Genomic DNA, 23,789 nt, shown 5'->3' with positions numbered 1-23,789 from the left:
TCCCAGTCACATGTACTTGAGTTTACATATCTATACATCTGTCCATGTACTTGCAAATGTATTTATACATACATGCATATATATGTTCAAGCAATACAGATCATATATATATATTTATATTTATATATGGTGGGTTTGTTTGTTTGTTTGTTTGAGACAGAGTCTCGCTCTGTCGCCCAGGCTGGAGCGCAGTGGCACCATCTCAGCTCAACGCAACCTCTGTCTCCCGGGTTCAAGTGATTCTCCTGCCTCAGCCTCCCAAGTAGCTTGGACTACAGGCACACACCGCCACACCTGGCTAAATTTTTTTTGTATTAGTAGAGACAGGGTTTCACCATGTTGCCCAGGCTGGTCTCAAACTCTTGAGCTCAGGCAATCCACCTGCCTCAGCTTCCCAAAGTGCTAGGATTATAGGCGTGAGCCACCGTGCCCATCCTTTATATGGTGTTTTTATAATCTTCTCTAGTCTTCAAATTTTAACCCTTTAAATTTTATGTCATTAAATACTTTTTACAGCATGATTTTTTAATGACTATAGAGTATCCATATCACATTGATCCAGACCTCAGGTCGAATTGTATGCTGTATGTATTGCATTCATCATAAACCTTTTCAAAACCAGTGAGATTTCAAGACATTCTTTTTCCAGGGGCCTCTAGAGAAATCCTTACAAAGTTCTTCAGTTTCAGAAAGACAGAGGAATGTGGAGCACAAAGTGGCTGCCATTAAAAACAGTGTGCAGGTAAGTGATCTTATACAGATAACTAGAAAGTCTAGATACTGTCCCCACATAACTATGCACCATTCTCTGATGCACCAAAAGTTAGTGTATACAGAAATCATAGGGCAATTTGTTAATAAGATAAATATCTCTCACATACTATGTTTATATAAGAATATTTCTTTATGGGAAACATTTTAACTTCAACTTGAACTTCTTTGATATGGGGCTATTCAGGTTATCTATTTCTTCTTGAATGAGCTTTGGTAATTTGTGTTTTTCCAGAAATATGTCCATTTGATCTAAGTTGTTTTATTGGCATAAAGTTATTCATAATGTTTATTGTCATTTGAATATCTGTAGAGTCTGTAGTAATGTCACATCTCTCATTTAATATTGATAAATTTTTTTCTCTTTTTTCCATAATCGGTCTGTCTAGAGATTTATCAATTTAATTGATCTAGTGAAGATGTCTTAAATAAGACTTTCTGCCATGTTGTATATAAAATCGGATGTTAATTTCCCTTCCAAAATGTACATAGCATTCATTTCCTTGCCATTTATAAAAATAATAATTCCATCAAAATAAACTATAAATATTTAAAGATCAACAGTCCCATATATTATCTGAATAGTAGGCAGAAGGTTTAAATTTATTTTCAGACTTCTGATTTAGTGATCCTCCGTAACAAGTAAAACATGAATGCAAAAGTCTGGGCTTACACTGTTGTGAGAAGGAATCAGATAGACCTAGGACAAAATACCTTGGCACATTATAATGTCAAAACCAAGGGCTCTACTCACTCTGCAAGTGTGTAAAGGCAGGAGATTATTATTTTACTATAGTAAGAATACTTAAGCACATTAATCAAGTGCACAGATGGGTTTTGCATCCAGCACAAATTCCTTTTAAACTTCTGAGGAGTAGGATGCAGCAGAGGCCCACATTTTTTGGACCCCCGAGCAGATCTTTACCAGGCCTGTACATGGATCCCCAGCTGTTTTGAGTATTGACAGCTAATGGCTTCTCTGGTGAATTGACTCTACGGGGAGACTTCAGCTGCCTTCAGACAATGACTGAGTGACAGGGGGTTGTGGGGAGAGAGGCCAGACATCTTGCCTCAAGTTGGGGTTAACCTTTGGTGCATGTTATGCTCCTGGGTTTTTCAAACCAAAGTTAGACCTAAGTGAAGACCACATGCTCACTTAGCTCCATCCCCTTCCCTTTCCCTCTCTTGTATGTCCTTTCTGCTAAGAGGACTCCTTCAACAAATCCCCTGTACCTGATCCCTGTCCCAGGTCCTGATTCCAGGAAGCCTGACCTGATTTTTAGGCAAAGCAATGCTTTTCAATCAATGTAATTCCCCCACTTATGCCATAACCTCAGTTTCTCTATGGAACATTTGTAATGTAGCTCTCAGATCATTCAGAGAGCTTTTGAAGATTATTGCTGGGTATTTTCACCTTTTGCAATTACTGATGACAATATACTGTAGAAACCCCTGAATTACTTACCATAGCATTGACTTTTCAGAGATCTGGCATTGGTTTAATACACTTTTCATTAGAAGATTCTGCAAGATACTGCCTTCTTTTAGCTTTTAATTAATTTTGAGATCAAAAGATGGAACCACAGTATATCTCTGCTTTAAAGCTATCATATTTTATTTTGGTACATTTTCTCATGCATGTAGGTTCCATGAGTTTAGTAGCTCAGAGCCTTCCATGGGACTTTGTTCTGCAGAAACTTAGCATCAAAGTGAAATGCTACAAGTGGTATTGGGGTATAGTGAAAAGAAAGAGTAAAGACTGAAGCTAGACTAGACTAGATTTGAATTCTAGCTTGAGTATGTATTATTATATGACTTTGGGCCTCAGTTTCCTCACATGAAAAATGGAAATAGTTTACTTTGCAGGTTGCTGAAAGGATAATCTATGTAAGGTATAGGCACAGCACAGGTTGCTCAAAATTGGTAGCTCTTATTACTACGGGTGGATAGACAGTATATCATGCAGTCAATAGCTACTACTTTGTTTCTTTTCTAAGGTTTATAGATATGGAGACTGTCATTAAGAGAATGAGATAACAGGGATTAGAAGAGTAATAATAGCTACTACTTATGAAGCATATATTTGGTACCAGGCACTGTTTTAAGCAGTCGAACTAATGTAATCCTTATAACAACTCCTTGAAGTAGATACTGTTATCCTTCTTCCTCCCACCCCCACACCCCTTTTTACAGGTGAAGAAGCTAAAATGCAAAGACATTTGCCCAAGTCCATGCAGCTAATAAGTCATAGAGTTGGGACACAAATTCAGACTTTCTTCCTCTGAATTCTATACTTTTTGTAACCAATAATTTAAAATTTGGATTAAATTTTATTCCAATTAAAATTTAAAATTTGTGATGAAAGCGTTGCTGTGGTAGATATATGTTTCCTTAGAGAAGACTTCTTGGAATAAGCAGGCAGTAGAAAGTTTGACTTTTCTAAGAAGAAAAGGAAGTACAGTAGTCTGAATCTAGGAAGTGCAGTGGGTCTGTCTTTGGTTAAGGGTGGGGTCAAGGTCAGACTGCTGGACTTCCCACAAACTTCTCACTGAGCACCTGAGTGACCTTGGACAAGTGAGTTACTTCACATCTCATGGCCTCTGCTTCTCCCTCTGTAAAAGTGAGGATAACCCACTTCATGGGTGTTGTGAAGACTAAAGGAGATAATATAAAAAAGCCTTTAGCCCAGATCTTGACATTTACTATTATATCTGAAAAGGAAAATATCACCAGGTTTGGCGAAAAGTAAAGTAAAAATCTCAAAGACAGAATAACAGGAGACGCAGAAGAAGCATAGGCATATTTCAGGAAATAGAAAGAAAAAAATATTTAAGCTGAATTGTTATAAGCTACAGCATATTTAAATGAAGATTTCAGCAAAAAATGATCATTGATATATTAGTACAGAGTTATATGAAATACCCAAGGGTTCTAAAAGGGCAAAAATATTCATATTTTCCAATTAAAAAAAGATTATATGCATAGCATCATTTGGAAGTAATTAAGAAATGAGCAAGTAGATGCTGAAAGACTTCCAGGCAAGTAAAAAGAAAGAATAGCTGGAAGGGCAATTTCAATCTGGTTCTTCCAGCATTATCCAACTTTCATATGAAGTAGCTCTTTAGAAGCGTGGGTTCATTATGGTCTTTGGTTGCTGTTGGAGATTGGAAGCACCAAGCAGTTTTTTAAAATACTTATGATGTTGTTTGATTGACATGCTTAATTGTAACAGCAGAGTGAGTATGTTTTCTTTTGTGAAAAGATGACAGAACAAGATACCAAATACTTAGAAGACCTGCAAGATGAATTTGACTACAGGTATAAAACAATTCAGACAATGGGTAAGTTTTTGTTTTTTCTATAATTATGCATAGAGACAAAAAGGCATCTTGAGTAGAGTTTTCTCACTGACAGAGTGGATAAATTTGATCTGCTTGCTTAGGTGAGCCTAGGGAAATACAGGGAGTATTTTCTTGTTTTGCTTCTTCCTTATCTCTGCATATAAATATGTCTGTGTGTACGTGTTTAAGTGTATGTGTACCCATCTATATCCAACCAATTCCAAGTAAATTACCAACTAATTCAACATAAATTTCAAACTGCATGAGGAATTACCCCTACTTCAGCACAGGTCTCTAAAAAATAAAAACCTTCTCCTATAGAATCAAAATATAATTATCACAGAAACAATAGTAATAATAATTGCCTAACATGATCAGAGAATTACAAGTAGTATTTTAGTAATATAATTTTCTGAGATTATAAAATAGAAATGTGTGTCATAGAAGAAAGCATAAAATATAGGCAAAAGCATTAAAAAAATAAAAATCTCATGAAATCGCACTATCTACAGATAAATACTGTCAAAATATATTTCCTTCCAGCCTTTTCTCTGTATGTTCACATACATACACATCTATGTACTTATTTTCAAAAAATGAAATCATATTGTATATAATTTTGTGTACTGCATTTAACGTTTTATTTTTAAGTATTTCCTCATGTCAAAAAGTCTCCAAAAACATAATTTCAGTAATTGCATAAATGTCAAAATGTAAAGTCACTGCAATTTATTTTACTATTTTTTCTGTGGTTAAACACTGAAATTGTTTACAACTAGGTGTTTTTTAAAAATGAAGGGGAAGAGAACATTTACAAGTCCTAAGATTTACAAATAATAATAGAAGAATAGTTTAAAGTATGTTGCAATTAATGGGACAATTGGCAAGATTCTAATTAGGTCTAGTTTAGTTGATGGAATTGTGCTGATATTAATTTACTTGTTTTGATCATTGTGCTTACTATGTTTATGTAAGAGAACAGAAGAAACTAGGTGAAGGATATATGAGAACTCTGTGCTATTTTGCAACTTTTTTGTACCTCTAAAATTATTTCAAAATAATTCAAAAAAATAAATCAGATATAAACTTTCCATTTACAGAATCATCTTCAACTATTCAAATGTTGGCCTAAAATGTATCTTGAAGGAAATATTAATGATTGTGGCCAAACATTTAATTTTTCATACATGAAGATGAGATGTTTTGGGTTCTTCTCCTGATATGCTTAAGATGCCTTGACTTCCAGGAAATATTATTCAAAATGTTCACAATTATTTGTACATACAACTTTTCCATTCAGAAGAAATGGCACAAACATGGGTTTCATTATCAAAGGGGGAGTCCATGACCCTAAAAGGGTTTAGAACAACTGTAAATTTAATCAAGTGATGTTCATTGAAGGCAGCCTTATTCCAAATTTTATATGCAAACTACTAATTTTAACAATTAGATTATTTGAACTTAATTTGTTATGATTTGAGTCACTTTTTCAGTGCTTCATGTCCATTATGAATTAAAATGATCATTTTTATCACCTGAATCCACAAATATTTATTTTGTTTGTCCCATCCTGTTGTAAGTGAAAAGAAAAATACAAGGGAAACAAGTTATTATATCCTTGGCGAAGACGGGAAAGGTTAGCTAAAGAAGTTTTCAGTTTCCAAAATGCTACATAAACAAGATTTTGCTATGTATGGGATCTAGGAGTTAGTGAATTTGTGAATCATTACAACCAGAAATGAGTTCCTGGAGATTAGTCCTAATTTGTAGAGAAATTTGCCACAGTTGTTCTGGGGCCTCTTTTTCACAATTACACAAGTCAAATCAGCATTCCCAGCCCCCATTTTTCATGAACATGAATGGTTGGTAAAAACAGTCACTTGCCATTGTAGGAGCAAAAAGGGAACCTTCTGCCTTCACCCTCTGAAGGTTCATTGAATATGGACTAATAAAATGTAGATCAATAGGAGAAAAAGGCATGCAAATTAATTTAACATGCACAGCATGGGGGAATAGCAGGAGAGTGGTTACCCAGTAATCCAGTGAGGTACAGATGCTTATATGCCCTTCTTCATAAGGGAAAGGGAGATTGGAAATGTAGAAGCAAATGATTTTTAAAGTTAATGAATGGACCCAATGCTCAGGCAGTGGTTAGTAAATAATATTCTTGGAGAATTGACTGGAACCTGAGAACAAACAATGGTTTGGGACAAAGTCTGGGCTCTAGGTGTGGTGTTTAATTTTCAGACTTTTCCTCTGTGATATGAGTTTTAAGTTTCTCTGGTTAATGAAATTTCAGGGAAGGGATCAAAGGCAATTGTGTTCCTCTTAGGGGTCCAGTTTCTAGGTAGATCAGGGAGCTTCCGAGCACTTCATGTGTGCTATGGAGAGACAGAAGATTGAGAGAGACCTTGAGGCTGCTGCTTTAGTTCCATTATTTTGGGGTGTCATTTTCTGAGCGCCACCACTATGTCAATAAAGTTTAATGTTCAAATTAAATAATATAATGTTTATTTATTGCATGTATCCCCATGTAAAAAGGATAAATCTTTTTTTTCAGTCAGATATTTTTCTAAGTTACAACTCTGGCCCACTGCTAGTTTTATGATGAGGCGAGTGCATTTTGAAAAAAAAAAAAGAAAAAAAAGTGGAGGAAAGTAAAGAAATTAGTCTTTATTAGTTCATGAGACTAGGTAGATAAGACTGTAACTCTATCAGGCAGTTTCTCATAAAACCTGCATATGAAGCAGAGCAGGGAGGGGTAGGTGAAGGCAACAGAGAGTCAAATATGATTTAATCAGGGGCACAAAGGGTGATCCCTGCCTCCCTTACTTTTACCAAATAATCAAGTATATAATTAATGTGGAGATATCCAGTAAGGCATCCATTACAGCAACTTTATCTCCTCTGTCCACCACCACCAAAACAAAACAAAACAAAACACCAAGTGCAGAATGGTCTTTCTTGAAGGTCTGTAAAATAAAGAGGTCCTTTTTTGCATGCTTGGATGTAATTCTTCCTGGCAAAATGAACAGAGACTTCCAAGTTCACCTCTAGTGAACCCAATTAGTCTCTTACCACATAAGTTCTCCGGGCCAGGGCTGTTTTAGGATGGTGGATTGAGGCTGACTTGACTTTCAGGAATAGAGAGCCTTGACTTGGAGAGAACTCTAAATCTGATCTCTTTACCTTTGCAGATCAGAGTGACAAGAATAGTGCCATGGTGAATCAGGAAGTTTTGACACTGCAGGAAATGCTTAACAGCCTCGATTTCAAGAGAAAGGTTAGTGAAGAATTTTAATTTGGGCTTTTGCCTATTTTTCTCCTTTTTTCTAAACTTAGACTAACTGAAAATAATCAAGCTGTCAGATTTTATCAGTTCCATTTACTGAATGAAGAAACGGCAAGGTTTCTAGGAACAGTCCCACGCTGTTTGCCATGCTACTCTTCATGAGTTTACAATGCTGGACCTCTTTAGAGCCTATTTATCTTGCTTATGTGACACATTTACTGTAGCTAACATTAATTTCAAGGTGGAAATTTTACCCGATTTTTATTTGTCATTATTTCAGACGTGGCTGTTTTAGTTGCTGTACTTAATATGCTGAGATGGGTTCCACTGCACATATATAACTAATATGGCATTTGATGACTACTAAAATTTTATTGGAAAAATAAGTGTTCTAGTTTCTACTCTGAGAAATGACGTAGTGTTAAGCAATTTCCTAGATTTCAAAATAGTTCATTGGCAACTGAATATATTCAATCTAACTTCTTCCAAGGAGAGCAAGAACTTTTTTTCTGGTTTAATGAAATATTTTTAAGGAGGGGAAACATCTCTATTTCACTTTTCTACCTCTCTTGAAAAATAAATGCAATTGAAATTCAACCAGTCACTGATAAATCAGTAGTTAATTTCTAAAAGTTTGGCTCAATTTTTTGTGCAGGAATTTGGGTGAGCACAAACAAGTATAACATTTATTTTCACCCTAAATTAATTATAAACTTAGTTATATATCAGATTTTAAGTATGCAAGTAGTTAATCCAAGAAAAATTTAATGTTTTTATACATAATAAATCTATGCTATATATTTTTATGCATGACATCTTATTCTACTTTAGGAATAACATTTTAAAAAGAGAAGGAACATTGACAATAATTCAGTTCATTCAACTGGTTGTATAAATGAGAATACCAAGTTTCAGCAAGATTAAATACTTTGTTCACATTCCTATAGCTTCCAATAATGCCAGAACAGAAATTCATATCTTCTAACCCCTAGCCCTTTGAAAGTTATAATTCTCCATTATGCCTCCCAAAACCCAGAAAAAGTCCTAATAAAAATTAACACAGAAAGGCTCAAATTTTAGCTCATTTTAATATAAATGGATAACCATCTTTATTAAAAAATAAACTACATATATAAATATCCTTTTAATAAGCAACTATACAGTTTTGTGACTACAAGATTCAATATTGTTGCTACAGGAGTTACAAATTCAATATATTTATACTGAAACACATGATGAGAATGTTAAACTGTGGCCATTCTTCTTTTCTTATGACATCATTTATTGTCAATAATTTAATTGTTTGAAAAGGCCTGGCAAATAGAAGCTAGCATTTAGTAAAATATTTGGTCAAAATTTTAACCAAGCCTTTGTCTACCAGGTCAAATAGTTTTGTAAATTGAATTCTAAGTGACTTATTTCTTATGAAACTCTCTTCAGTAGTCCCCTTTGTTTTTAGGAGGCTCTCAGTAAAATGACCCAAATCATCCATGAGACAGACCTGTTAATGAACAACATGCTCATAGAAGAGCTGCAAGACTGGAAGCGGCGGCAGCAAATCGCCTGCATCGGGGGTCCACTCCACAATGGGCTCGACCAGCTTCAGAACTGGTAAAACGAATAAACTGCAGTTTCTAGTGAAAACCACAGGAAATACAAAACTTCAGTGTCACTCAGCCAGAGAATGCAGGTTTAGACTGCAACATCAGTTCATTCAGCTAGCTTATTGATGGCTTATTAGCAGCTGAGAAATCTACAGTTGAAAACAAATAGTATAAGTGTTCTTAGTTTTCATTCTCGTGGGGAAATCAAGGAAAGCGTCTATTGAATGCTTAATTTTCACATGCAAGATATCCATCTTAAAAGACTCGAATAAATTTTGAAACCAGCAATATACTTTCTTTAAGGACAGAATAAAGGAGCACTAGTTTCAAAATCTTGAAAATAGATATCTCAACTTTTAAATGTTAGTTTTGTGTTTTCAACATAGTGATTTCTTCTGTTAAAGATGTTGGTCAGGGATAGAAAATTTCAGTTAGACAGGAGGAATAAGTTCAAGAGATCCATTGTACGTCATGGTGACTGTAGTTAATAACAACTTATTGTATACTTGAAAATTACTAAGAAAGTAGATTTTAAGAGCTCTTACCACAGAAAAGTAAGTATGTGAGGTAATAATGCATGTTATTCAGCTCGATGTAACTATTCAACAATGTTTACATACATCAAAACATCATGTTGTATACCACAAATATATACAATTTTTATGTGTCAATTTTTAAAAATCACAAATGGTTAATACAAGCCAGCATTCCCGATCTATGTACGCACACATGCAATGAAATGTAGATACTATCCTTTGCATTAGAAGATTAAAATGTTCATATGGTTTTCCATGCCATAAATGTAAAATAAAACTATTTGATTGAAGGAACAATTGGAAAATATGAAAAAGAAAGAAACTGTTCAGTTAAAATCTAAAATTGCTTCCTAAGAGAACAAGTCAATACAATGGAATATGTAGTAACTGGAGACCCCCTCACTAAAAGCTCTGCCTTGCCAGGCCTACTTGTCAAGAAATATAAGGAGTTTGACTCATTTTAAAACATTGATTTTCCTTGGGAAGACACTTTGATTCTCCAACTCACTGTACTCTGTTGTGAAAACAACAATAAAGGGAGCAATAAAGATCTTAACCGATAATGGAGCTCATACCAAAAATCAGCAGGGATTCAACCACTCTTGCCATAGTCTTATATGTGGAATACTTTAAGTAGAAAGAGTTACTGTATGGCGAGGTGGACTTTCCAAGTCTGATAAGATGTTCTTTCTCCTGTAGTTGGAAGTCCCTTCCGTGTCCATTTCAATCTTACTCTTTCCTAGGCTTCTGGCCCACACCGCCACCTCGGTTTCTGAGGTGAGATCACCACACAGTGAATAAAATTCCAAGCAGTTATCAGGGGCAAGCATTTCTAAATATACCTTACTCTAAAGAGAGTCATTGATCACTTTTGGCTAATACTTAGGACTTGTAAAAATATATATTGTGTGGGAAGATCGGTTTCATATGTTTTTCTTTCAGTATGCTTACATAAGAAAACATTAATCATAGCATGTTTTTCGTGGCTTTAAATTTGCTCTTTTTTTGCCCTTTAGTGAGCACCACATTTTTAACATATATATGCTTAATAAGCTTAAACAAAGAATGATTAAAAGGGATTTAGTTCCAAATGTTGATAAAATTTCATAAATGATGACATATATAATTGAAGGTTTAAATGAGAAAACGTTGAAAACATTTAACATATGCATATTCAAGAAAAAAATGGGTTAGGAAAATAAAAATAAAAACTGTCACTAACCTAAATCAAATTAAGTGATTCATTTAATTAATTTAATAATTACTTAATAATTTAATGTTTATTAACTACAACCCATTGTTACAATGCTTTTTTATTATTAAGTGGGAAAACTATCTTTGATTTTCATTTGCTGTTCAATAGCTTTACACTATTGGCAGAAAGTCTTTTCCAACTCAGAAGGCAACTGGAGAAACTAGAGGAGCAATCTACCAAAATGACATATGAAGGTGATCCCATTCCAATGCAAAGAACTCACATGCTAGAAAGAGTCACCTTCTTGATCTACAATCTTTTCAAGAAGTAAGTGAAGTGCTATCAATGGCATCCTCCATTCTGTGAAGTAAGAACACCCTTCCTAAGGTTTTGGTGTTTAGGTGGAAGAGTGGCAGGGAAGTGTTCAACAACGAGCCTCAGGGAGAAGTGAATAGAACCCCAGAAAGTTTTAGAAACCGCATTTCTACTCTTCACTATTTATTCATCAACACTTCTCTCACCAACTGGCTCAGTTTTCCACAAGCTAAGTCATGTCACTCACCTACAGCTCAGTTTTCACATCTTAGAAAAAATTTCAAGGGCTTTTTCTTATGTGCATATCCATGAAATGAAGGATGGGGAACATTTTCATGTTTATAAGCTAAAGAAAAAATACTAATATGTACCAGAAATCCTAATATTTAGTCCAAAAAAAGTCATGAAATTTATTTTTGGCCAGGTATGGTGGCTCACACCTGTAATCCCAGCACCTTGGGAGGCTGAGGCAAGGGGTTGCTTGAGCTCAGGAGTTGTAGAACAGCCTGGACAACATAAAAAGACCCCTATCTCTACAAAAAAATAAAAAATGTATCCAGGCATGGTGGCACATCCCTATAGTCCTAGATACTCAGGAGGCCAAGGCAGGAGGATCACTTGAGCTCAGGAGGTTGAGACTGCAGTGAACTATGATCGTGCCACTGCACTTCAGCCTGAGCAACAGAGGGAGACCCTTCTCAAAAGAAAAATAAAAATTACTAAATGGACTGGGGCTTTTACTCATGGCTCAATTATAACAATTAAGAATCATTTACTCTGTTAAATGATTTATAAAAAGTCATTGTAAAGATTTGAGTTTAATTGGGGGTTTGAATATCTTCTAAGTGTAGAAAATTTGGACTTTGAGTGGATAGCATCCTGTTCCTCTGTGGTTTTCAGTCTCAATATTTTCAATGTTTTCAAATGACGCGCTTTATTTCCTTTTCATCTAGCTCATTTGTGGTTGAGCGACAGCCATGTATGCCAACCCACCCTCAGAGGCCGTTGGTACTTAAAACCCTAATTCAGTTCACTGTAAAACTGAGGTAGGCAAAAACGTCTTCTACTATTTTGTGTGTTTGTAGAGCTATAGTCTCTGGATGATCAAGGCCAATTTCTCTCATTGTGGCTTGCATTCAGCTATTCTTTATTGAACCATCTGCTGTGTGCCCAGCTCTGAGCTTTGGGAAATACCCACAGAAATGTGAAGATGAGAGCCCTGCTTGTCAAGAGCATGACAGTGCAGATGAGGACGTGAGGGATATTAGCCTGAAAGTATGGAATCATAATATCAGGCACAATGAAATTAATTGCTGAAAAGGTTGACTTGAGAAAAGACTGGATAGATTGGGAGAGGGGAGGAGGATTGTAGGAGAGTGAGAATACAGAAATAATGGCTTCCTGGCTCTGTCTGGTAATCATGGGGAGCAGGGAACAGACAGAATTGAGAGGACAGATTGGGGACACATTCTGGAAGGCTTTGAATATCCTATCCGGGAAACATAGTGACACACTCATCTCCTGAGATTACCCAGTAACTGGCTTATTAGACTTTCCACAAAAACTCCCAATACCATAGTTTTCCATATATCCCTACTGTGTACCTGATTTAAAGACATAACTTTTGTGTTATTGTTGCTTTCTCTGTGAATTTGATCCTTTCTATTAGCATTAGCAGTCAAAACTTACAGTTTTCCCTAATGATGCTGAGAACAATGAGTTTGAGTTCTTACTTTCAAAGATTCTCATCATGCCTGAAACTCCAAGAACTAAAGTTTTAAAGGTCTAATCACTAGGTCACCTCTGGAAAGCTGAAACCACAGACTAACGGGTCAAGAGGTGTTGATGCCATGGTACAGAGCAGTTTAGGGTTCTATGATAAGGTTGCTGATCACATATCACTATTGGAACTCCATTTTTAAAGAGAAGGCATTTGTCTTCGGTTTGCATTTTTAAGACACCATTAACATTCTTAATCCGTTTCTTTGTATGAATTTTGCACCAAGATTTAAGAACTGAAAACAAAAGGCAGAGGCTAGGTTCCTTTTTAAATTGCACTGTTGGCCCGGCATGGTGGCTCACGCCTATAATCCCAGCACTTTGGGAGCCTGAGGAAGGCAGATCACCTGAGGTCAGGAGTTCAAGACCAGCCTGGACGACATGGCAATACCCCATCTCTACTAAAAATAGAAAAATTAGCTGAGCATGTTGGCTCATGCCTGTAATCTCAGCTACTTGGGAGGCTGAGGCAGGAGAATCGCTTGAACCCAGGAGGTAGAGGTTGCAGTGCACTACACTCACGCCACTGCACTCCAGCCTGGGCAACAACAGCGAGACTCCATCTCAAAAAATAAAACAGAATAATAAAGTAAAATAAAAAAATAGGCATTCTTCTCAAAAGTTGTTCCTTCCTCATTCCGACATCTCTATATAACTCGGAGGAGAGTGAAATAAGATGGAGAAGTGGTGGACATTCTACTTTTCCTTGAGACACTCCTATAGATGATATAGTAAGTCTAAGATGCTCTCTGGGACAAAAGGGGAGATGAGTAGGGATTGCCTAGCAAAAAAATTCTAAGTGGAAGAGGCACTCTGAATCAGCACCACTTGCATGTTGTGTGAACTATTGCCAGGGGCATAGAACATTAGCCCCTGGTTGTAGGCTCTGTCTTCCTCTTCTACCTATTGGGTACCCATCCTCCTCCTCTGCACCCTATTCCCCACTGTCTTGATAGGTGATCCTTTACTCAAGGTTTTCCTAAAACCCCTCTTTGCCATATTTTTGCATCCTCCTGTTTCAAAAGGAAGAATGACCTTGGACTCCATGGGACTTGTCAGCATCTTGCAGTGAATCAGATCCTTCCTGAAGTGGTATAAAAAGGAAGGTGGAGAGGAAAAACACCTGGCCTAATTTTATGTGACTATGCCCCCTTCTCACCATTCACCACCAATGACTGCACTCTCAACATACTCCAGATCCTGAACCAATCTGGTGCCTTGTACAGGACTTTTAAAGAGCCTTTGCAACATTCTACCCACCCTTTTGTTTGGGCTGCCCATGAGCTATGATTTCATTTCTCTAATGACAGTGAGTTGCTTATCGCCATATTCTCTATATTCCATTTGTGTGCCTGGACTCCCTCCTTTTATGTAGAGCCACGTCCACATTTCTCCCTTCTGCAGTCTTTGCTACATCAGTTCTGTAGTACCTAAGGGTGTACTGCATAAATATGAGGAGCTCAGTGCATGCTGAGTGAATGAGTAAAGTTTAGGATGAGGGCATGAGTAAATGAATGAATGTGAGAGGGATTGAATGACTATCTCTGAAACTGCACTGAACCCACAGGTAGGTTACATCACAGGACAGAAATCTGAGGAGCTGGAGAAAGCAAAAGAATAAAGGATGGGCTGACACCAGAAGGAATTAAATGAATTTTTATACTGAACTTCAATTACTTGTTCATTTGAAGTTTGTTTTTTTAATGAACATTTTTGCTGTTACTTAAATATAGTGTTTTGAAAGATTTCAAATGTATTCGAGTTGGGATTTTCCATATTTTACTAGAGTTCTGTCTTAGTATGTTCACCATAAAACACTTACCATTAAAGCTTACAAAGTGTTTTTTTTTGTAATATGAGGATAAAATGAAGCCATATAAGAATTTTTTTATATCTATACATTTAACCCACATTTGAGCTTTAGCCAAAATATATAGCTTTTTTTTCTGGCCTGGCCAACGTATTATCCAGCAAACATCAACTGAAGCAATATGGAAACACTTCCAAATGTTTGCCAATAATGCTATTAAGGGACTGATGTCAACATTAGCTACATGGCAAACTAAAGAGGCATTATACATTTTTAAAACACACTAACATATAACTGTAGATAATGTAAGGTTTATTTATATGCATATTTCATAGTATATTTAAATGTTTAAATATGCAAAAGCGTTTTTAAACACTTTTAATTTTTATCTTTGATTTTTTTTTATTGATATCTCTTTCTAGGCTACTAATAAAATTGCCAGAACTAAACTATCAGGTAAAGGTTAAAGCATCAATTGACAAGTAAGTTTTCTAATTTCATTTTGAATTACAATTCCAAATGTAAGACGTTTAAAAATGAATGGCCCTTATTTTATAGAATAATTTTGAACTTTTAAATTTACTTCTCTAACATTATATAATGAATGTACTTCAAATATTTGACTTTGAAGTTCAAACATTTAACAAAATTCAATGGTATCCTAAATTTAAAATTTTACTATAAAAACTTGAAATCAATTTTATATACTATCCTTTAAAGTATCATAGAGACCGGGTGCGGTGGCTCATGCCTGTAATCCCAGCTACTCAGGAGGCTGAGGCAGGAGAATCGCTTGAACCCAGGGGGCACAGGTTGTAGTGAGCCAAGATTGCACCACTGCACTCTAGCCTGGGCGACAGAGCGAGACTCTGTCTCAAAATAAATAAATAAATAAAATAAACTATCATAGAAAGTTATTCCAACATCTATTAAATAGCTTATTTTAAAGAATCTTCTTGGTTTTACAGGAATGTTTCAACTCTAAGGTAAGACATTTACTTTGTGGAAACTTTCTTGCTGCTCTTGTAAATGTATTTTACCTGAGACCAAGTAAATAGCTAAGATTTCCTCTCCAGCAACCGAAGATTTGTACTTTGTGGAACTAATGTCAAAGCCATGTCTATTGAAGAATCTTCCAATGGGAGTCTCTCAGTAGAATTTCGACATTTGGTAAGTTTGGCAGTAAAGTTACACAGGCTTTTTTTTCCCCAAAATCAGACATCTTTACTAATACGCCTTATAATTCAGTATATTTTGTGCTTAAATATTTCTTATTTGAAATTAGGAACCAGCTGGGCACGGTGGCTCATGTCTGTAATCCCAGTATTTTGGGAGGCCAAGGCGGGCGGATCACAAGGTCAGGAGTTCAAGACCAGCCTGCCCAACATAGTGAAACCCCGTCTCTACTAAAAATACAAAAAATTAGCCAGGCATGGTGGCAGGCGCCTGTAATCCCAGCTATTCTGGAGGCTGAGGCAGGAGAATCGCTTGAACCTGGCAGACGGAGGTTACAGTGAGCTGAGATTGTGCCAGTGCACTCCAGCCCAGGGCCACAATGCGAGACTCCGTCTTAAAAAAAAAAAAAAAAAAAGAAAAGAAAAGAAATTAGGAACCATACTGAGAAATAAAACATGCCATCAGTGAAGAATTAAAATGGTAGAAAGAGCACTGAACCTTAACTCAGAAGGTCTGAGTTCTAAACAATGAAGACATAGTACCTAAGTATACATAGTAGTTGGTCAGTATATTTTGCTGATAATGACAGAGGTAATCTGTCTTAAAATGGAGAGGTATTACACAATGGAATATATTATTCAGCCACTGAAAGAATGAAATTGTGTCATACGCAGCAACATGGATGGAATTGGAGGTCATTATGTTAAATGAAATAAGCCAGGCACAGAAAGATAAATATTGCATGTTCTCACTCATGTGGGAACTAAAAAAGTAGATCTCTTAGAGGCAGACAGTTGAATGGTGGTTACCAGAGGCTAGGAAAGGAAGCAGGGAAGGGGGATAAGAGAAAGTTGGTTAATGGATACAAAGATACAGTTAGATAAAAGGAATAAATTCTGATATTCAGTAGCATAGAAGGGGCCAGGCACAGTGGCTCACGCCTGTAATCCCAGCACTTTGGGAGGCTGAGGCAGGCAGATCACCTGAGGTCAGGAATTCGAGACCAGCCTGGCCAACATGGTGAAACCTCGTCTCTACTAAAAATACAAATATTAGCCCAGCATGGTGGCAACTGCCTGTAATCCCAGCTACTCAGGAGGCTGAGGGAGGAGAATCGCTTGAACCCGGGAGGCAGAGTTTGCAGTGAGCTGAGATAGCACCACTGCATTCCAGCCTGCGTGACAGAGCAAGACTCAGTCTCCAAAAAAAAAAATAAATAATGTAGAAGGGAACAATAATTTATTGTATATTTTTAAATAGCAGGAAGAGAAGAATTGTAATGATCCTACCACAAAGAAAAGATAGGTTATAGATATCCCAATTACCCAAATTTGATCATTACACACTGTATACATGTATCAAAATATCACATGTACCACAAAAATATGTACAACTATGATATATAAATACAAAAGTACAAAGGCACACACACACACATACACACATGCAATAATGGCTAGGCATTCCTGGTTTCATTTTTACATCTCCAAAACCATGTCTGGCTAAAAGCGCTTTCATTTTAGGAGGCTAGCTTGGGGAAATAGGATGTTCCTGGGTATAGCAGCTGTACACAGTTCACCTTGTCATGTCTAGAAAGCTCTGACCCAGCCTCATCCTGTTGCTTCTTGCTTTTACCACTTCCTCTTGACCTAGAGTTCTCTTTCCACCTTCTTTCTAATTCTGCATAGTTCTTAGATTCCCAAAGACCCTACTATTTTTCTCGCCAGAAACCATGTTACTCCTTCTGCTTATTAACATTTAGCAAGTGCCTCACTGAATGTTTGGGCACCACTGAATCTGCCTCAAAAAGTCTACTTTCTAAAAGATAAAATGTTTCTAAAAGATAAAATGTCTACTTTCTAAAAGATAAAATGTTTGGTTTTTAGTATTGAGGAGTATGTTTTGTTTTGTTTTTAATCCTTCCTGTCAAATAAACTGCCAAGTAAATAAAATGTAATAAAGAATTATGTATTATAAACACCCTTGTAACTAGCACTCTTTTTTGTTAGGCTCAATTCCTATCATCCAGGAACTTTCAACAAGGGGCCATGTTTAGTAATAAGTAAAGTAGGAAGAGCCCTTAACTTAGAAATGTCTGTCTCCCAAAAAAGTCATATGGAAAAGGAAGAACAAGGAACACACCAAAAATCAGTTAGGTCTTTATTTCAGCAGGTACAATATATAAAATAACAAAACCTCAGTTTTTACAGTGCTCTTTTGCTCTTGCAAAGCGTTTTCACATTGGTTATCTTCTGCATAATAACTTTAATTGCCTTTTAATACAAAAGTAAATATAGAAAATAAAAATCGGCCAGGAGTGGTGGCTCACGCCTGTAATCCCAACGCTTTGGGAGGCCGAGGAGGGCGGATCACAGGGTCAGGAGATCAAGACCATCCTGGCTAACACGGTGAAATCCCGTCTCTACTAAAAATACAGAAAATTGGCCTGGTGCAGTGGCTCACGCCTGTAATCCCAGCACTTTGGGAGGCTGAGGCGGGCGGATCACGAGGTCAGGAGATCGAGACCATCCTGGCTAACATGGTGAAACCCCGTCTCTACTAAAAATACAAAAAAAAAAAAAAAATTAGCCCGGCGTGGGGGTGGGCGCCTGTAGTCCCAGCTACTCGGGAGGCTGAGGCAGGAGAATGGCATGAACCCGGGAGGTGGAGCTTGCAGTGAGCTGAGATTGTGCCACTGCACTCCAGCCTGGGTGACAGAACCAGACTCCATCTCAAAAAAAAGAAAAAAAAGAAAAATTTTAAAAATTGTCACCTATAATTCCACCACTTTGCAACACTATTAACTTCTTCATTTTTATAATTTCATTCTTTTTTCTAAAATATTTATATATGTATTTTAAAAGTGGGATCAAATAATACACACTATAAAATTTGTTTTCTGCCTCTTTTTTCATTCAGTAATCTACATCAATGCACATTTATTTTGTGTCAGTAAGTCTTCTTCCCCTGTAATGTCATTTAATAGCTTACTATGCTATATGGTACACACTGCCCTGTAGTTTATTTTTCTAGTCTTCGTTAGACTTGGTTTCTCAGGGATTGGGAATCATCACCTACAGCTTAGCTAAAATGATGCTTTCCAGGCTCAAAGGAGTGCTGTATAGATTCTGAAAGTTCCCAGCATGATTTCCTTTTTCGAAAATGTTGACAGAAAGCTAAAGTCTTAGTGATATGCCAACTCCAAGTTTCTAAAGTAGCATCCCATGGGGTGAGACAGGAAGCTCCTCTATGTCAAATCTGGGTAGTTGTGTCAGGTTTCAATGAGTTTGAAAATATGTTGCTGTTCTAGAAGTCAAAACTGTGGCCAAGAAAATGACTGCAACAGGTACGACCAACTTAATATGTAGCTGATAATGCTTTTCCATCTAAATATTGTTGTTCTCTTTTACAAAGCAACCAAAGGAAATGAAGTCCAGTGCTGGAGGTAAAGGAAATGAGGTAGGAAATGTTTTCTCCTATAGAATTTTTCTGGAAACAGATCTTATAATATCTTATTTTTACAAAGCTTTTAAACTGCTTGACTTCATATAAAATCAAATTCATGTTTTTCTGATTATAGATGTAAAGCTTGATAATTGCAGACAATATGAGGAAGCTTTTTAAAAAGAGAAAATAAAAATAACATATAATAACACCCTCCAAAGAAAATAACTATTAACATCTTGGTATACATCATTCCAGTCTTTTATTTATGTATATATTACTTTAAAAATATATGATACTCATTGCTTCATAGACTGCTTTTTTCACACAGCAATGTATCTTTTTTTTCTTTTTTTTTTTTTTTTTTTTTTGAGGAGGGTCTCACTCTGTTGCCCAGGCTGGAGTGCAGTGGTGAGATCTTGGTTCACTGCAGCTTTCGCCTCCCAGGATCAAGTGAACCTCCCACCTCAGCCTTGCAAGTAGCTGGGACTATAGGCATGTGCCACCATAACTGGCTAGTTTTTGTATTTTTTGTAGAGACAGAGTCCCACCATGTTTCCCAGGCTGGTCTTGAACCCCTTGGCTCAAGTGATCCACCCACCTCGTCTCCCAAAGTGCTGGGATTATAGGCGTGAGCCACTGTGCCCAGCCTGGAGAACAGTTTTCCATAATTTTAAATACTCTAGGAGAACATGATTTACATTGCTTGCATTACATTACATTTTATAGGTGTGCCATAGTTTCTTTAGTCAGTCCATTATCAAGAAATATCTTTGTCATTCTTCATTTTTGTTCACTCATTTTCTCACGTATATGAAGTCGGGCTGAAAAATTATGATATGTGGGGCAAAAAACAACCCTATTATTTTGAGATATCAATTACCTCGCTCTCTAATGTTTGCATTTCACTAGACAAATTGAATGAAGGAACAAACTGATGCAGTCTGAGTACTCCGTTGAGTTAGTTGATGATAGAGCGGTCAAATCATGAACTGGACATGACCTTGGAGAACATCTATTGAGTTGACCTCGAAACTAAGGCATAAGTCAATGACCTATATATTTGGAACTAGAAAACCTGGGTTTGAGTACATGCTCTGCCAGGGCCTGAAAATGTAATGTTTGGCAAATGAACTGATGAAGAAATACTGCATTTTTTTCCTCTAAGAGATCAGGATAGTCATGCTCAACAGCCCCTGCTCAGAGGTGCTGCAGGTGTAAAACCACCTACGTGATGCAGTTTTGAAGCAATGAGGTTTATTTCTGGGGTGGTTCATATAGATCCAAACTTTTGGCTTTATAGTCACAGCTCCCATGAAAAACATCTTTGAACTGTTTGGAGGAAAAGCACTTTATAAATCCAGCATCCAATGACATCCAATTTATCACACCTCACAAAACCATAAAGATCCATCACAAAAGATTTAATGCCCTACCATTTTGCCCTCCAAGAATTCTTCATTCCCTTAATTGTGTCTTAAAGATCATTTGCCAAACATCGTAGCCTCACCGAAGACGAGCTCAGTCTTCCAGGGTAGAATCGCTGCTCAGGGCAGAGCTCCCTAAGCAGGTCTCTGCAGTCAAAGAAATCACAGGAGCAGAGTTTTTGGGTTTAAGGAGATTCTAGTAAAACAAATGAGTGGAAGATATTCTTCCCAGCTTATAGAAACCCGTAAAGGTTTTCTAAACTTCCTAGTTAAACACTGGCACGTTTTAAATAAAAGCTCATTTCACACACCTCCTTGGAATTCTGGCCAGAGTTGCAACATTTCATTCAGTTTGACGTCCTAAGTATTATTTATGAATCTGAACAGACTAAGCATCATTATCCTGAACTTTTCTTAAGTAAAGCAAATCGAATAAATCCAAATAGCTCAACTCTTGTAGTATATTGTCATCTTTATGAATGTAAAATGAAAATCTTCACTTAAATTTCCCTAGAGACGGAAATCTAGGTAAATCATCTTCCACTGTAAAAACCAACCACTGTCTTATTAACACTGTCTACTTATATTGACTTCAATTTATTTCCTCTTATTTTCTGATGAATAGCAAAATCATACAGTCGTATCAGAATGACTGAATCAGGTTAATTTTATTTTAAGCTATTCTTTGAGCTCCACCTGTTGGCAGAATTTTAGTATGACTCCTAGGTACATTTAAAAACAAACCACAGATTGAACCGCATCTTGTGTGCAGCAGTAACAGTTGACTAGTCACAAAATACATGAAGGAAGATAAGCCGGGAATCAGGGGCTTGGCCATTCAGTAGGGATGATCACACAAAGGTTAGGAAAGAGTGAGGAAAGAATGGGCAATAAAGTGAAGTTCATAAAGTCGTGAGGCCAGGGATTGTGGTCACAAATTGCAGGAAAACAGGAAGCTAGGATATCGTAACCTCGTTTTCAAGTTTCAAAAAGTTGCTATTGCTTATCTGTGAGCACCTGTAGCCTGCTAAGAATGTCTTCAACAATCCTCGTGTGGCATTTACTATATACTGGACACTAAGAGCTTCACTAATACTGATTTCTGTAACTCTTGCAACAAGACTGTGAAGTAGGTACTATTAGCCTCATACTTATTTCAGTTATGGAAACTGAGGCACAGAGTGGTCACACAGCTTACTCAAGATTGCGGGGGCAGTTGATGGCAGTGCCAAGATAAAACCGTGGCAGTCTGATCCCGTGTCCCTGCTCCTGGCCCCTCTGCTATGCTGCCTCTGAGTCGCAGAACCTTCCCTGGGAGAGGCGGGCTGGTTGGCACTCCTTCTGCCCCATCACCTCACCCCATCTATCTCACAGAGTGTCTGCAACTCACCCACCTGCTCAGAAATCATGTCTGTCTCACACCATAATTTAAAATAATGCTTCCTCAGAAAATGTTGTTGACCTCTCTTGTCTACTGTGTCTCCTTTTGCACTTGTGTCGTGCCTCAGTGGGATAGTGGAGTTAGCAGTGTTGGTTTCTGCCTCTTCGGGCAATCTGAGCTTGCACAAGCCACTTAGCCTCTCTAACTCCCAATTTCCTTATCTACAAAATGGAGCTAATGTTAACCTACACTTCTAAGGGTTGTTATGGGGACTGAATGAGCTGTGTATGAGTCAGTGGTGGTGGGCTCTGTAGATATTGGTGATGGCACAGATCAGCCTCCTCTGGAAGGAGCAGGTGTCTACACAGATGGGAAAACTGGGCCCTAAAACGTGATACCTAACTTCAGACAACTGCTGATCTTTCTCCTTCTCTGCTCACCTGTCAAGTGCTCTGCTGGAGATGTGGTCCCTTTCAGGGGACCCTGGGCACTTCCCTCTTCCAGCTCCAGTTCCTTGAAACCTCAGGTCACCATTTGTGTATGCCCCTTTATGGGATTTCGTGTCTGGAATTCCTGCTACCACTCCAATGCTCTTCACCTCCATCACACACACACACACACACACCCACACACACACCCACACACAATTTTGGGTCCCTCCATTCTACTTTTGTGGTTGTAAGTTTGTATCAGATAGTTATTAAGTGATTGACAATGGACAAAGACGTCATAAATGATAGTTTCACTAAGTTGCCATTCCAGACCTCCCTAGATTTGCAGCACCGTGTGACTGTTTGAGATTACCCAAGAAGAGCTGAGCTGTCAGGACGTATAGGGGCTCCTGGCTTTAGGATTGGGTGAAAGGAGGAAGTTGCACAAGACCCATTTTCTTCCCAGAAAACCCAGAGATGCCAAAGAGGTACTTCAGGAACCCCATTTGCCCCTGGGGTTAGGGAAATGTGGAGCTCTGGCTCCCTCATGCCTGTTTCTATCAAGGCAGCTTTATTTTACATATTTACAGATGGAAACTCTGATGGGAAGTTTACTTTCAAGAATATGTACCAAGGTCAAAAAAAAAAAAAAATTTGGACTCATTGGACTAGACAATCTCTGAAGTTCCTTTGACTAAGATTCTTTAATCCTCAGAAGTGCAACATAGGGTAGGAGCTTTAGATTTTTTAAAATGAATTTAATTTTAAAAATTCGCTTTGGAATTTCACAACATTCCTTGAGGAATCTGTAGACACGCTATCATAAAATCAACTTTAGCAATCACTGCCTTTCTCTCCCCTCTATTCTCTCCTGGGAAGAGTCAATGTGAATAAACGATTTCATCACCTAGAAAGTGGCCAGACTTTGAGGCCATCAGTCTGTTCCTGTAAAATAAACATTCCCAGGAAGCAACCTTTCCCTGGAGGTCCTTATCTAGCAGGGAGCCAGCTAGAGAGTGATTATTGAAATGTGAAAACTGTTTGAATAGAGAAGCTGGAATTGCCGTCTCTCCAGTTTGCTCTTTGTCAGTGGGCTTTAACTGATAAATGACAGTTTTAGCCACAGACTGAAGTGTTAGGTAATTTCGTTTATGTGGTGGAAAGTCATGAAGCACAATGAAGCTATTAGTAAAGCCTGGGTGACTTGAGTTTCATTTAACAAAATAGCCAAACAGATGTTCTTTCAAGGTTCAGTGTTCTCAAACACAGACACGCTACTCACACCCC

At 37.3% G+C, this 23,789-nt stretch overlaps 1 protein-coding gene across 8 annotated transcripts in view; it reads left to right on the top strand.

Annotated features, from left to right (window-relative positions):
* Positions 1-23,789, top strand: part of STAT4 (signal transducer and activator of transcription 4) — a 122,816-nt gene that overhangs the window by 78,680 nt on the left and 20,347 nt on the right. For all 8 annotated transcript variants that reach the window (XM_054478716.2, XM_054478719.2, XM_054478721.2 and 5 more), the window contains 10 exons: positions 650-742; positions 4,034-4,112; positions 7,310-7,395; positions 8,864-9,015; positions 10,908-11,066; positions 12,008-12,100; positions 15,066-15,125; positions 15,612-15,629; positions 15,720-15,813; positions 19,234-19,278. In XM_054478716.2, the coding sequence (XP_054334691.1) occupies positions 650-742; positions 4,034-4,112; positions 7,310-7,395; positions 8,864-9,015; positions 10,908-11,066; positions 12,008-12,100; positions 15,066-15,125; positions 15,612-15,629; positions 15,720-15,813; positions 19,234-19,278 (879 nt within the window). The remainder of the gene's footprint in view (positions 1-649; positions 743-4,033; positions 4,113-7,309; positions 7,396-8,863; positions 9,016-10,907; positions 11,067-12,007; positions 12,101-15,065; positions 15,126-15,611; positions 15,630-15,719; positions 15,814-19,233; positions 19,279-23,789) is intronic.

The sequence above is a fragment of the Pongo pygmaeus genome, chromosome 11, assembly GCF_028885625.2.
Source record: "Pongo pygmaeus isolate AG05252 chromosome 11, NHGRI_mPonPyg2-v2.0_pri, whole genome shotgun sequence".
In the NCBI taxonomy this organism is placed as follows: domain Eukaryota; kingdom Metazoa; phylum Chordata; class Mammalia; order Primates; family Hominidae; genus Pongo; species Pongo pygmaeus.
This window is presented reverse-complemented; position numbering and strand designations above follow the sequence as displayed.